This window comes from Sinocyclocheilus anshuiensis, unplaced genomic scaffold, assembly GCF_001515605.1.
Source record: "Sinocyclocheilus anshuiensis isolate Anshui unplaced genomic scaffold, SAMN03320099.WGS_v1.1 scaffold1365, whole genome shotgun sequence".
NCBI classification, from domain to species: domain Eukaryota; kingdom Metazoa; phylum Chordata; class Actinopteri; order Cypriniformes; family Cyprinidae; genus Sinocyclocheilus; species Sinocyclocheilus anshuiensis.
In genome coordinates this window covers 1,175,551-1,191,682 of record NW_015551032.1, presented here as the reverse complement: position 1 = coordinate 1,191,682, position 16,132 = coordinate 1,175,551, and the positions used below count along the sequence as shown (strand labels likewise).

Sequence of the window (16,132 nt, the reverse complement as noted above, 5' to 3'; positions counted from 1 at the left end):
GAAACTTGATGAATAAATTAATGTTATTTTACACAATGCTCCCTCTGTATGTAAAGCAAAGGCACATATCACGTTGTGAAGAAAATAACTGTCAAGTTTTAAAATATGACAAAACAAGAAGTGATTTTAGGCCAGGGTTTCTGTTTCAGTAGAAACTAAATTTAACCAGCTTATCTCTGCTTGTTTTTTTCCACAATATCTCTTGATAATTACTGAATGATATAATTATCTCTTGATAATTATATATCTTGATAATGACTAAATACTGAATTCTCTGTGGATAAATAATCATTAAAATCGCGTATTTTCTTGCCCAATAAGGGTTGGTGTTAATATATTACCTTCAGGGTTTATTTAACGCACATAAGAAATTCCCCACTCAGATCACACAAAACATGACTCAAGGCCATATCTTGCCACATACAAGACACAGGGCTTGTCTGTTTACTATACTTTACAGTCTGCGATCAAAATGCATTCACTGTTAAATAGAGTATCCCTACTAAATACAATCAGTATCCCACGGAAAAATATGAAGTGTTTCTTTTATAGACCCATTCAAACCCACATCCTGTTTAAGATCACAGCTGCTGGGTGTGTGCGCGCGAGAAAAAAGTAGGTTATACAATGTTGGAAGATGTAGGAAAGATGAGGTCATTTTAAATAGATTACAATTTGGGCACACAGGACAAAATGCATCACTATACAAAATAGGTAAACATATTACAGGTAAATGTGCTTTTTGTGGGGTAATAGAAACCGTTGAACATGTAACATTAAAATGTCGGAAATATAATATAGAGAGAATTAAAATGATAAAGAACTTAAAAGGTAATAATAAAGAAAAAAAAGAAGATAAGTTGGATATTAGGAAAAGGATTAAAAAAAGGTATTAATCAAAGAATAGTAAGGGAATATATAGTAGAAACAGGATTAAATAAACGAATTTGATAGTTAAATAAATAAATAAATAAATAAAGCAAAGGAATAGGGGAACACACAAGCTGTGTTTTTTGGCATGGGAGCTGAACACGCAGCAGCCAGAAATACAGCTTGGGTGAACCCGAAATAACATTAACAATAAAAAAAAAAATAATAATAAAAATAAAATATGAATAGAGGCGGGAATATCATCCATGTGTGAATAGAAAACAGTTGGTGGCGGTATGTGGCTATGGTGCGGAATACGCCAAAAAATTCCGAAGAAAAAGAAGAAGAAGTGTGTGCGCGAGCCAAACGGCATTTTCATTTTGAGCTCAAAACCCTGCTGCACATCTGGGCGGACGCGCATGCGCATCAAAACTAGGTGAACTGCCCGAACTCGCAAAGAACTTTTCAAACAATTTAGCTGCGCTTTCCAAGTCATCACTCGCAAAAACTGACACCGAGCGGTTTGTTTTAGGGGTGGCGTAAAACGGACAAGTGAAGAACCAGATGTGTAACGTTGCATATCCTATGTTTCACAGGAAGATGACCTTTTCTGCAACGCTATAAATTGGACAATGTTGCGCCAGACCGGGGGACACAGCGCCGTTGTTTTGAACTTGACATTGCTTTAATGTCACTTCATATAAGAAAACGTAATTCAAGTCAGTTTTAGGCCCCCTTTTATGATTTTATACAGCGGATTCAAAACACGTAGTCATGACAAAGGAAACTCTCTGGACCGTGGCAATCACGGCAACGTTTTTCTTCTGTTTATGTTTTTCAACCCTTAAAGCAGAAACCCCTTCTTGTCACGGAGCCTATGACCTTTACTTTGTTTTGGACCGGTAAGTACTCGCAAACGTTGATGCTGTTCTGAATTCAAACTTCTCAAGACAAAAAAATAAATATGTATAACGCACAGAGTTACTGTTTATAATGTTGAATAATGTTTACATCACACCAAGCTTGTGTTTGTAGGTTAAGGTGTGAATAGAGTCAGTACATGTCCGTGCCAGCTATTCCGGAGTTTGACCTGATTTTACATGTGTGCCAGACACTCCTGGCGACCAGGGCCACACAGAAAGACACTTAGCTGAAATAAAGTATTTTTGAGACTTGAGACACAAAGCAGTTTCGTTTGGTGCTGGGAGATTGGTTATCGTAAAAGCAGGGGAGAAACATCTTCTGTTTCTGAAGTCTTGACCATTGTCTGTCTGTCTGTCTGTGTCTGTGTCTGTGTCTGTATCTATCTATCTATCTATCTATCTATCTATCTGTCTATCTGTCTATCTGTCTGTCTAGAAAGACACTTAGCTGAAATAAAGTATTTTTGAGACTTGAGACACAAAGCAGTTTCGTTTGGTGCTGGGAGATTGGTTATCGTAAAAGCAGGGGAGAAACATCTTCTGTTTCTGAAGTCTTGACCATTGTCTGTCTGTCTGTCTGTGTCTGTGTCTGTGTCTGTATCTATCTATCTATCTATCTATCTATCTATCTATCTATCTATCTGTCTATCTGTCTATCTGTCTGTCTGTCTGTCTGTCTGTCTATCTCTTTCTGTATATATATTTGATGTACACAAGTTCAAGAAGAATATCCGTCCCTCTTTGTGTCTACTTATCTGTCTATCCATCCTTCTAACTGTCTGTCTAACTTTCATATGCATGTGCAATGTTTCATATTAACTTAGATTCCTTTGAGAATCGTTGTTGGCCTCAGTTCAGTCCTCCATCCTGTCTGGAAATATTACAGGATGATGGCACAGATATGCTCTTTCCTCTTTTTGAAGAACTTCGAGCAGCACAGAACCAGCCAGGCATCATGACTGGTCAAGACCAGCAGATCCGGCCTCAAATGTCTGTGGCCGGAAATCAAACTTCCCTTCACAGGTCCAGACCGTTTCTCTCATTTGATGTAGTTTGATGTTCTCTGATGCTCCCACTAATGCTTATCTAGATTCTCTGACCTTGGCTTGAGACAAGGAAGAAGACAATGCATAAAAAATGATTTTCTAATCGCTTTTGTTTAATGTTCTCAGCACATGCAGTGGACTATAATTATTAGTTCAATTACCTTGCAGCTATTACATCAAGGGCACATTTTATACACTTTTCTCATGAAAGACTGCATTGCATTGAGGTTAATGTCTCAGAAGTCCACTTTCACTTGAAATGATTCATGGATTTTATGTTGTGATATGTACAGATTTTGCAATAATGGAAAAGTAATCAAAATGAATATGAACTCATCTCAGTATGGATGTATACAGTTGCATTTTGGCAATGCATTCATTAACACAGCTCCTTTTGATGTTGATTTGTGTGGTGTTTTTGTATTTGCTATAGACTCCTTTTTGGCTTTTGGAGTCCTAGCTTGGCAACATTTGTGTTCCCTGTTACCTTCCCATTATTACTTGTCACTGTAACATGAATTGTACACTACACCAAACAGAAGTATAAGCCTCATTGTTATAAGAGTGTTTGCTAAGAACAAGAAAATTGACATAATAGCATATATAAATCCACAGAACTTATTCATGCTTATAGTTCTGTTTCTGTTCAAGAAAAGGACAATACATGTTATGCTTTGTTGGATATTTTCATCTTGTTTATCTGCTAAATATCTTTAAAAAAAGTTGTTTTTTGTATTTAGCCAGGCCAATTAATAGGCTGATATTTTACTATTTTGAGACTATCAGCATTGGTTAATAACCATGTTCGCTTGGCCAGTTAATTTGCGCCAGTTTTATTATCTACCAACATTTTTTAATGGACAACAAACATTTTCTGTTTTGGAATTACACTGCCATTCAGAAGTTTGGGATCAGTGAGATTTTCATACAAAAGAAATGAATACATTTCTTCAAAAATGAAGCATTAAATTGATCTAGTGTGAGAGTAAAGACAATTGAAATGTCATTAAATGTCTATTTCAAGTAAATGTTGTTCTTTTGTACTCTTCTGTTCATTCTGAGAATTCCACAAAAATATTGAACAGCGCAGCTATTTTCAACATTTATAATTATATGTTTTTAAAGCACCAAATCAGCATATTAGAATGATTTCTGAAGGATTTCTGTGAGACTGAAGACTGCACTAATGGCTGCTGAAAATTCAGCTTTTCCATCACAGGAATTTATTGCAGAATAATTTTCACAATATTTTTCACTTTTATTGTACATTTTGACTTCTTAATCAAATAAATGTAGCCTAGGTGAGCATAAGAAACTTTTGAACAGTAATTTATATAGTCAGATGTTTTTCCACAGTTAGTTTGTCTTTGTCTCATTTGCTATTACATATACGCCGGACATCCACCACTGACCCGGTAGTTTGATGTTTCGGTGTTGGAGTGATGCAATGGTTTCAGGATTGAGTGGGAACTGAAGTGGTCAGCAGCTATAATGAAGTGTCTTGACTCATATGTTGTTATCATAGCACAAGGTCTGTGCTGAGCCTTTTAAAGACAGAAATCATTTCTCTGAGACTGTTAACAATGAAGTGTAACTGACTCAGCAGCTTCTTTGCCACAATGTAATAAACAGCACAACACTTGCTATAACCAGATGGGGAGATGTGACTTAAGGGTTTAAATATAATTGCCTCAAGCTGTTTTTTCTTTAGTGCTGACTTTGTTTTTCATGTGCTTCCTTCCAGATCTGGGAGTGTTTCGACCGACTGGGATCAGATCTATGACTTCGTCAAAAATCTAACAGAGAGATTTGTGAGGTAAATATTCTAGGTTAATGCTACCAGACAAGTCACTTGTACAAATTCTGAATGTACCTCTCAATCTACCACATCAAAGGAAATATCCATCACAACTTAAATCAAAGCTAAATGTTAACTTGGCTAAATGGCAGCTACACATCCGGTTCTGAGATGGCCCTACAGTGGGGGGAAAAAAAACAAAGCGTATAAAAAAAATCGCCAGATGAATGTGAATTTATGTAACGTTGACTCAATGTATGTGCCAGTACAGACGGTAGCGACCTAGCCAGAAGAAAGCAGTCTGCTTGAGAAAATAGCAATGGGAGCAGGTGGGAGTGGGTGGCAAGGAGGCTCAGTCTTCTGGGCTGTGAGAATGGCCATTTGCACTGCAACCATCCAACAGCACACTTATCCCTCACACATGAAAGGAGAAGACGCAGCCAATGTACTTTAAGTCATGAGTGCAGGAAGACCAGTGCAGTCTGCCATAGACTTTGATGGTCTTCTGTTGTGCCATGTGGTCTGCACTGGCTCTTTTTAGGGTGCTTTTTTAAGCATTGAATGGACCTGCTGTATGAATATATCATTTAGGAATTACCTTGAAGAGCTGTGTGAGGGGTTCGTGTGTTGTTTTATGGTGTAATAAGGGACCAAGCAGAAAGACGATACAAGTAGGTTACAGTACACCTATACTCTTTATATATTCAGGAACATTTTTTTTTTTGGACAATTTTTCATTCGTGCTGGGTATCGTAATACCATTTGGCGATTGTTGTATTTATCACTTAATCAGCCTGCGAAATGTTCAGTTCTCTTGCCTCTTCTTCATCTGATTTGATCAAAGTTTGGCTGCTTGGATACATTTGGATATTCTCTCTGAGTATCTCACGTGGGGGATGGTTGTGGATTGGATGTCATTCTGAGTGAGAAAAAGCAGCACCTCTCCTTATGCTCAGTCCTGAGACCTGACTTCAAATGTGTAGAGGAACCCAACATGTTCCTATGCTGTATCAGCTTTCCTGACAGAAGGTTGTGAAAAAGACCAACTGCTTCATTGAAATGTACTTGTCATAATCAGCTATATATTTGTTGTCAGATTATGTGTCAGTTCTTTCTGAGAAAAGAATGCTGTTCCAATATCGTTAGGACATAAAATCCCCGGTTTTATAAACCAGCAGGTTGCATGATAGCATTAGTGTTGTTATAGTTAACTAAAACTATTAACAAATGTTTCAGTTAATTGGAATAAAATTGAAAATAAAATAAATATTAGTTAAAAACTTTAACTAGTATTATAATTGTTGCCAGGGCAACTAACTGAAATAAAATATATATGGTGAAGTACTAAAATTACTAAAGCTAAAACTGAAATAAAAATACATTGAAGCTAAAAAATAAATAAATAAATAAATACTAAAATTACTAAAACTTTTAAACTGAAGTTTAAATGAAAACTGACAAATATAAAAATAAATGCCTATTAATAATGGTAATAAATACTATAATTTAAAATAAATAATAGTAAAATATCACTATATCTTGAACAATGAAACATACCAGTATTAATGTCATTGTTCTACTTTTTGAACTTGACATAGGTCCAAATACACATCTGTATTGCATCACTGCTTTGCAGAAATTTTTGTGGCTGCTTGTTTGCCCTACTCTTATTGCGGATGGTAAGAGGAATAAATATAGGAAGTGACAGGTATAAATTTAATCACCAACAGGATGTCTGCATGAATCACACATGACAACCTTGTTCACTGTTTGCATATCAATTAATCACTTCCTTGGTCCAAGCAGAAATGATTTTTTTCCCCAGTCACAAGCTTTTATTAGCTGGTCACATTGGCTATCTTACTCCTAAACCAACTCTGATAGTTGTGAAAAGAACATGAGGACAGCCAGACTTTCTATATCAAAGGATTTCTCTGTATCATTTGCAGCAATGCTTGTTTTTAGCTATAAAATCAAGTCTCTTCTGATGAGCTTTCTGCTGTGGTTAAAAAAGAGATGTGTCCAACTAGAATTTGCAGCTGTACTTGATTTTCCATTTGTCATGCATTTACAATGTTTTTCCATTTTTCTCATTTTTTTATTCCAGTCCAAATATGCGCGTGTCCTTCATAGTGTTTTCATCGAAAGCAGAGATTGTGTTAAAGCTCACTGGAGACAGGTACGGAATCAGGCTTGCATGAAGTGTTTGCAGTCCCTAGTGTATGAAAACTAGTAATACACCATGTGTTTGTGTTGTACAGTACATTAAAGAGGAGTAAATATTTATGGTGTAAAGGTTTCCTTCATGTGTTGATGGTTTTACATGATTCTGAAATTACCATTACATCTTATTGTGAGCATGACATTTAGTAGAATATTTCTTCCGTGTACACTGATTAGAATATTCCTTGCTTTTCATTATCAGGGCAAAAATAAATGAAGGTCTGAAGTATTTAAATGCTGTCAAACCAGCAGGAGAGACCTACATGCATGAAGGAATTAAACAGGTAAATGGTGTGCTTTTTATGATAAACCGTGGAATGGAATTTGTGTGTGTTTTAAGAAATTAATTCATTAAAAAAAATCTAATGTGCAGACACGGGAGTGTAAATACACTTGACTGACTGTATTTCCTTGAATTTATTCTTGTTCTGAAATAAACAAAATAAGGTAACAGGGTAAACTTTCTGGTTCCCTTTCAGTCGGTCACTCTCGACATCACGTCGGATAACCGACGAATTGGGATCTCGCTTAGAGAGACCAATCTACTTCGAGTGTAAACTAAACGAGCCAATGCACATTGGCATGCGATTATTGCATCCAGCTGCCGCTGATCACAGCGTGAGTATAAGTAGGCAGCAGATGCAACGCATATTCAGCTTTTCGCTTCGGAGCCGAGCGGTTCTATCGTTCTGCTCCTGACCTTCTGCGTAGTGATAAAACTACAGTCAAGCATGCTCTTCGTGGGCTCTCGTGCCAGGTACATCCTGCCCCGGGCGTGCAGCTGCTGCCTCCACCCGGCCGCCTGTGGCAGCGCCTCAGCCCGCTCGTCGCCGAGGGCCGATTCCTCTGAGGAAGGATCTACTGACTCAGAGAGTGCCATAGCAGCAGTAGCTGGTCCTCTTGTGCAAGCCCTGGCCTACGCCAAAAAGTAGGGGCGCAGGTGGCTTCCACAGGACACTGGAAGGGGCAGTAGCTGTGGCCTTTTGGTAGGATCCCAATTCGTCGGTCATCCGACGTGACGTCGAGAGTGACCGACTGAAAGGGAATGTCTCGGGTACATATGGTAACCCTCGTTCCCTGAAGGAGGGGACGGAGACGTCACGTCCCGTCGCCACAGCTCCTGTACCAGCGCTGAGCGGCCGGGTCACCGGCTCGGCTCCTCAGCGAAAACCTGAATATGCGCTGCATCTGCTGCCTACTTATACTCACGCTGTGATCAGCGGCAGCTGGATGCAATAATCGCATGCCAATGTGCATTGGCTCGTTTAGTTTACACTCGAAGTAGATTGGTCTCTCTAAGCGAGATCCCAATTCGTCGGTCATCCGACGTGACGTCTCCGTTCCCTCCTTCAGGGAACGAGGTACCATACGTAACCGAGACGTTCCCCTCATGACCAAGATAAGGTGTAATTACATCTTTCTAAATAAACACACCACATTCAGTGTCCTGAATCTGGCCTCAAGATGAGTTCAGTGTCTTTGATACAATGATAGATAATTGAAATATGTGACCCTGGTCTGGACCACAAAACCAGTGTTAAGTCGCTGGGGTATATTTTTAGCAATAGCCAAAAAAACATTGTATGGGTCAAAATTATCGATTTTTCTTTTATGTCAAAAATCATTAGGACATTAAGTAAGTTCATGTTCCATGAAGATATTTTGTAAATTTCCTACCGTAAATATATCAAAACTTAATTTTTGATTAATAATATGCATTGCTAAGAACTTCATTTGGACAACTTTAAAGGCGATTTTCTCAGTATTTTTATTTTTTTTTGCACCCTCAGATTACAGATTTTTAAATAGTTGTATCTCGGCCAAATATTGTCCTATCCTAACAAACCATACATCAATAGAAAGCTTATTTATTCAGCTTTCAGATGATGTATGAATCTCAATTTCGAGAAATTGACCCTTATGACTGGTTTTGTGGTCCAGGGTCACATATTTTTATATATACATTTTTATACATCCCTGCAATTTTTGAGAAAATAGATATGTTTCTACTCGCACAACTATCACTCCCTTCCTCTTTCCAGGCAACTGCACAAATGAAAGAACAGCTCAAAAAGTCCTCTAGTATCATTGTGGCTTTGACTGATGGAAAGCTTGAACCGTATATCCATAAACTCACTAAGGATGAGGTGAGCTGGTATCTAACATCATACATATTTTTCTTAATTCATGGCAACGAACAATTGCATTGTTATGACTGTTTGTTGTGTATATAGGCTGATGAAGCAAGGACGTTTGGGGCTCGTGTGTACTGTGTCGGCGTAAAGGACTTTGATGAAGAACAGGTAATACTGACAGATTTTAAAATAGTGTGAAAACTACACAAAACGTGCGATTAACACTTAAAATGCTCTCTAAAGCTTCCCCAAGTGCAGGGGTTTTGCAGAGTTGCCTGTAATTACAGGGCTGCTGCTCTCTTTCTGTTTCTGTAAACTGAGTTAAAGGAGAGGAAATGACAGCACATTTTTTTTTTTTGCTTGGCTTTCAGCCCTGTTATGATTATCTCTCTATTTGCCTGCCAACAGCTTGCCGATGTGGCTGATACCAGGGAGCAAGTGTTCCCAGTCAAAGGAGGCTTTCAAGCTCTCAAAGGCATTGTGAACTCGGTAAGTTCTCCATGCCAGGGGCACCCATCCCAAAAGGTGTGATATAGGTTCTAGTCAACTAAGATAGATCCATTGAACTGTTAGGTAGTCATTTAGCTGACAATTTCTTCAAAGTGACTTACAGTAGACTTCTTATGTGAACAGCCCCCTGGAGCAAAAAGGGGTTAAATGGCTTACTCAAGGGAGAAATGCTGAGAGAATCGACAACAAGCACATCACCTCAACTGAACTATACTGAGTATACAGCCCATTTTTGGGAATATTTCTTGTGTTCTTTGAAAATGGATGTATTTTTGCAATTATCTTTTTTTTTTTTTGCATTTGTGATGCTTTCCATTTGCTTCATGATGCTTTGAAATGTTCCTCAGCAATTTTTCCGTGCATGTTTGCCCCTTTATGTGCATTACATTTACCGAAGATGCAGTTTAACATTGTAAACATGGTATGTAGGCTGAACATCTTCTGCCATCAGTAAACCATCAACAGCTGAGGTCAGTGTTTTTGTACATGGGTGTGTTGTTTTGTGACCACAGGAATCAGTTTCTTGGATATTTTTCAGGTTTAGTCATGCGAGACAAAAGACAGGACCTCCTTGTAATTTATTGTTTTGTGCACAAAAAGAGATATGAAAAAAAGACCCATCATGTTGTTACTAAGTAAGCTTGTTTGGCCAAATGGAGTTTCAGGCCCAGCAAAACACAGGCATTCTCCGGTGATTAGTAATCTTGGAGGTTGGGCTAGTTGGCCTCATGTTGCTCTCTGCTCAGATTTCCAGGATTTGAGATCATCTGTGCAGCTTTGCAGTCCGGGGCCTAAAGGAGACTTAACAGAGATTTTGCAAAAAGCAAAAGCCTAAAGAATAGATTTAAACAGGCATATTTTAATATTCCAAGAATGTTTTGATTGATTGCAGAGAAGGTTTTTTATTTTTGTGGCTTCATTAAAATATTTAATATCAAATGTTTGGGGTCAGTAAGATTATTATTATTTTTTAGAAATTAATAATTATATTCAACAAGGATGCATTGAATTGAAACCTGAAAATAATAAAAAATTAATTTACAATGATACAAAAGATAAATATATGCTAATAATTGCTGTTTTTTCATGATTAACCAATCAGAATCAAGTATTCTAGAGATCTGCGTAATAATTATAGATAGGTGGATGCTCTAATGCTTAAAGTCTATTCCTGTGTGTGTATAGACACGTCAAAGAAAAGTTGAAATGTCTTGCGATGAACCTCCCTTGTATCTTTCCATCTCATAACTCATTAAAGAGTCATAAAGACCATCCTGAGTATCTTTCAGCCCTGACGTTCAGTCAGTGTTCCTTCTCCCCTTTAATGATAGCAGAGTTTATCAGGTGTCATATTCAATCAGCCTGTTTTATATGTGTCCTCCACTTCAGTCTGAAGCCTCATCTCCACTGCAGGCGATTCGGAGGACCATATCTTTCTGTTAATGTTGTCTTTTTGCCCGCTGTGTACAGAGATTTGCATAGTTTGCCCTCTGTTGATTTATGTGGATGATGGGAGAAGCGATGGTGGCCTCTCACAGGCCTGTTTATATGATAATGTCAGCCTGCAGTCTCTAATAGAGCTGAAGAGGGAAAATGGCACCGCATAATTTCCCCATAATGGCTGACACGGGTCTATCCCACACCGCACTACAGTATGTGATGCTCGTCTCATTGAGCTTGATTTGGCATAGCAAACATCCCCGGCGTGAATGCTAAACACCCAGACACTGTGATAGCTGATACAGTGATTCAGCAGTGACAAGTACTAATTTGAATACATTTTTATCATACAGATCCTCAAGCAATCATGCACAGAGATCCTAACAGTGGAGCCGTCCAGCGTCTGTGTGAACCGTAAGCATTTTGAGTGCTTTTACAGCTGTCAGGGTGGATGAAATTGCCTTTGTGTGTGTGTGTGTGTGTGTGTGTGTGTGTTTGTGCGTGCGTGTACATGGTCTTTGATTTGGGTGAATACCCAGGAGTGCTTCTCATTATGTCCTCATCTGGTTTACATACCACAGAGTCCTTTGACATTGTTTTGAGAGGGAATGGGTTCACACTGGGTAGACAAACAGAAGGAGTGGTCTGCAGTTTCATAGTGGATGGAGCTACTAACAGTAAGTATGATTATACTGCATATATTGACCTCAACCTTACTCTTTAGCCTGATTGTTTTTATTATTCCTCTGTTTAACGTCTGGAATTTCAAAATGAATTGTGGTTAATTCATTTAGCTACATTGACACTCCCGGTTTCTGTTTATATATTATGGTTTTATATATGTGACCCTGGACCACAAAACCAGTCATAAGGGTCAATTTTTTGAAACTGAGATTTATACATCACCTGAAAGCTGAATAAATAAGCTTTCCATTGATGTATGGTTTGTTAGGATAGGTCAATATTTGGCCGAGATACAACCATTTGGAAATCTGGAATCTGAGGGTGCAAAAAAATTCAAAATATTGAGAAAATCGCCTTTAAAGTTGTCCAAATGAAGTTCTTAGCAATGCATATTACTAATCAAAAATTAAGTTGTGATATATTTACGGTAGGAAATTTACAAAATATCTTCATGGAACATGATCTTTACTTACTGTCCTAATGATTTTTGGCATAAAAGAAAAATCTATAATTTTGACCCATACAATGTATTTTTGGCTATTGCTACAAATATACCCCAGCGACTTAAGACTGATTTTGTGGTCCAGGGTCACATATCAAAAAGATTGAGAACCACTGATCTAAAGCAACAGTATTTTTGTGCTCAGTTTTTTTAAGGGAAATTTCACCCAGAATGAAAATTGACTTTTATTTTCTCATGTTGTTTCAAACCTGTATGACTTTATTATGTGGATATAATGTGTATTATGTGGAACACAAATAAAGATATTTTGAAAAATGCCTCTGTGGTTCATACGGTTAAAGTCAATGGGGTCCTAAACTACACTTGACACCACTTACTTTCATCGTATGGATACTTTATTATATGGACATTTTTCAGTACATCTTCATTTGTGTTTCACTGAATAAATAAAGTCATAAAGGTTTGGTATCATATGTAGCTAAGTATGTTATTGTAAATTGTGTGAACTATTTATTTAACTGTGTATAAAAATCATATATGTATGGTTTTACATAAGCAGCCACATGCTATATAGCCACTGCAGTTAGCTCTTTAGTTCTGTCCCTACCAGACTCTGAATGGCTTTTCCTTCATGAGTGCAGTATCATTAGATGACAGATCTACATATGGCATCCACATGCTTGCTCAATGCTTTTGTAACCAGACAGGAAATACATAAACGTTGAATTCTGGTTGCCTTCAGCAGTGATGCGACAAAGAAATAATTTTTGAGTGAGATGAAAAAAATGGCACTCTTCCCTAAACTCGACTGCACACGTCAGCAGTTCTAGTGAGCCTCTACATCATAACAAATGGCCTGGCGGTACTCATCTTGGGGGGAGTTTGTTCTCTAGCTAGTTTGGCAGCGGATCATAACACGGTCAACTTTCTATTCATTTTGCAGAGGTGAAGCCAAGCAAGGTGAAGAATGACTATGTCCTGTGTCCTGCTCCAGTGCTGTATTCAGTGGGACAGTGAGTATTCATGTTTCATAAAGCAGCAAGTGTCACTGAGATCTCCAGATGTACAGAAGGCAGATGTACTTTAAAGTATCTTGTGTCATTTCAACCCCACTTGAACCGAGAGTTACAGCCTATTGCGCAAACTTTAAGTTAAAACATTGTGACCCAATTAAATTATTCTGTGATACACCGGCCTAAAATATCAAGGTACAGCATTATGTTATTGAAATAACTGTGAGACGCAGCACCCTGTGTAGCTCTGGGATTAGCTGTGAGCAGCTTGTGTGAAATTATGGTCTGACTTAACCAGGACGTTTGATCCCCTATACGTGGTCGCCATTCAGAAGGCTTGCTTAATTAACTCTTGGCTGGCAACTGTGACCCATTAAGTAGTTTGCTGCTATGAACGGCTAGTAAACACATCTGGTGGAGGGCTTTAAAAGGATGTGCGACAGATGCACCGATTCCCTTTTCCACACTCCCATTTAAATAATTCACCGCATACTGACAGTAGGCTACCACATAACACCTGCAACACCTTTGCTAGAAATTTCTCTCTCTGTCTTTTTCCTACCACTCTCTGAATGTGTCTATGCATCTGCCCAGTTTGCATTCAGAAAACTGCATATTTTTGATTGGAAGCATATCCAGGATATGCCACCCAGAAAACAATTCATGTCATTTATAGCATATATGCAAACATACTGTATATGAGTTGTCCTGAACAATCCTTGCTCAACAGTCCACTAGGTAATATCAAATAGTGTCTTTTGGGGATTTAAATGGTCTTTGTGGTTCAATGACGTAGCGCCAGATATCAGGTCTCATCTGCAATGACAGCTGTTGGTTCGTCAGACCAGGATCTAGGGCATCTGTCAGCCTGCCCATTAGCACTGGCTGGCCCCGTCCCTTAGAGTCTTTGGCTGGAGGGGGTGAGGAACTTTTGTCTGGCAGCAGCATGTCCTCACCTGCGTTTTCACAACAACAGCGGAGTGAGAAAAATAACTGAGGAACAGACCTGACACCTGCCTGCAGCACGAGTGGTGGAACGTGCCTCATCAATAATCAATCTGATCTGTCAGGCTGCCATTTAAGTTCCATCTGCACATGGGGTGGGAAATGCGCCCAGATAACATGGCAGCGCTGCCTCCACCAGAGCTCCTCCTCTCACTCTGCTAGATGATGATGGTCAGTCTTTCTAAAATGCTGAATGGTTTATTTCTTTTTCAATGAAAGTTTGATGCTTTTCATATCTTATGTCATATTGGATGTTTTCGCCAGTGTTGGAAAGCTACTTGCCAAACTACAAGCTAATCATAATTTGAACTTGAATACACTACAATCAGTGTATTCTTGTGGAAAAGTAGTTAGTTATACTACTATTCAAATTGTTGGGTTTAAGTAAGATTTTATAAATGTTTTTGAAAGAAGCCTCTTATTCTCACTCAGGCTGCATTTATTTGATAAAAAATACAGTAAAATGTTAAATATTATTACAATTTAAAATAACTGTTTTCTATTATAATATTTAATATATTGTAAGCTAAATGTGTCACATGATCCTTCAGAAATCATTATAATATGCTGATTTGGTTCTCAAGAAACATTTCTTATTATTATCAAATGTCAATATTTTTTTTGTGAAAACCATGATCTTTTTTTTCATGATCCTTCAATGAATAGTTAAAAAAAGGAAAGAAAAGAAAAGTTATTTTGATCAGTATAATACATCCTTATACATCCCCAATGGTAGTGTATGCTACATGCTACTAACAAGAAGTAGCTAACCAAATTGAAGTTCTTTAAGGTGCCAATATTTTTTTAATTATTCTAACTGATGGTATAATGGGAAGATGGTATAATTTATTTATTGTAATCCGAACAGTTTTAACTTGGCACAAAAACAGTTAAAACAATGTGATGTCATTACTTGGCAGTGAATCTAACAGATTTAACTTTGCTGAAACTGCATTGTGTTGCAGTCTGTGAGGGCTGATGCATATGTTAGGCCTTCAATAATGCAATAATACCGTTAGTTACACCTGTTTCGTCCCATTCAGCTACGTCACTTTCAGTTCCTGTCACCATGTGCTTTGTGACAAGAAATCAAGCTAACACACCACTCTCAGTCTCCTGTTGTGCTATGAGGGGCCTTCTGTGACGGCAAGAGCACTTTTGTGTCCATGTGCTTGACTCATTCTGCTGAACTTCTGTCACATTTTATTCTACTCTGCTTTTCTTGACAAAAGAAAACCATTAGATGAGGCAGTCAGTTTCAGGAACAGCTTTGTATGTTTAGCATGGGATTCACCTGATTTCAATATAAATGTAATTGGGAACCTTTTGGGAATGCCTTTTAGAGTTTATCACAAAGTTTCCTCCTTTGATATGGAACATTCTGGCACATATTGTGGTTTCAGAGTACCTCTGAAGATAAATCAGCCTTCATTGATTGTGGTGTTTGTTGCCAATTGCAGTGTCCAAGAATACTGATTGAATGTAATCAGTTCTCACAAAGCATCTCATAAATGTTTCTCCAGAACTACTTTGTGTCCAACAAAGATCGAAAAAAGGTCATCTGAGGAGTTTTAGAGTGTCAACTGCAAGGAAATAAAATCATTTGTTGGATCGCTTCTCTTCTCTTCACCAAACATACATATCCAGCTTGATTAGCAGTCTGCCTCTCATTTGCATGTATTGAGTATGTCAGCTGAATTAGCCTCTCCTCTCATCCATTCAGCACACAGACCTAGTTAACATGGAAAAAATCCTTTACAAGCATCCTGCAGCCTTAGGATTAGATTTTAAAAAGGCTATGACAATTCAAGCTAATATCATGTAAAAGCCCTCAAGAGACCAAAAAATACATTACAGTGCAGCACTGTGAAAGATTTTAAAGTGTGGGTTACACTGCAAAAAATGCTTTTCTAGCTTAGATTTTTTGTCTTGTTTCCAGCCAAAATATCGAAAAAATCTTAAATCAAGAAGTATTTTCTAGACAAGTAAAAATTATTGTCTTGTTTTCAGAAAAAACAAGTC

General features: G+C 38.0%; 1 protein-coding gene across 1 annotated transcript in view; it reads left to right on the top strand.

Moving 5' to 3' along the window:
- Positions 1-1,310: 1,310 nt before the first annotated feature.
- The window catches only part of LOC107661223 (anthrax toxin receptor 2-like), a 62,361-nt gene continuing 47,539 nt past the window's right edge, over positions 1,311-16,132 (top strand). The window contains exons 1-10 of the mRNA XM_016450722.1: positions 1,311-1,772; positions 4,584-4,655; positions 6,745-6,816; positions 7,063-7,144; positions 8,903-9,007; positions 9,095-9,163; positions 9,404-9,484; positions 11,299-11,359; positions 11,527-11,622; positions 13,036-13,105. Coding sequence (XP_016306208.1) covers positions 1,645-1,772; positions 4,584-4,655; positions 6,745-6,816; positions 7,063-7,144; positions 8,903-9,007; positions 9,095-9,163; positions 9,404-9,484; positions 11,299-11,359; positions 11,527-11,622; positions 13,036-13,105 — 836 coding nt within the window. The 5' untranslated portion in view covers positions 1,311-1,644. The remainder of the gene's footprint in view (positions 1,773-4,583; positions 4,656-6,744; positions 6,817-7,062; positions 7,145-8,902; positions 9,008-9,094; positions 9,164-9,403; positions 9,485-11,298; positions 11,360-11,526; positions 11,623-13,035; positions 13,106-16,132) is intronic.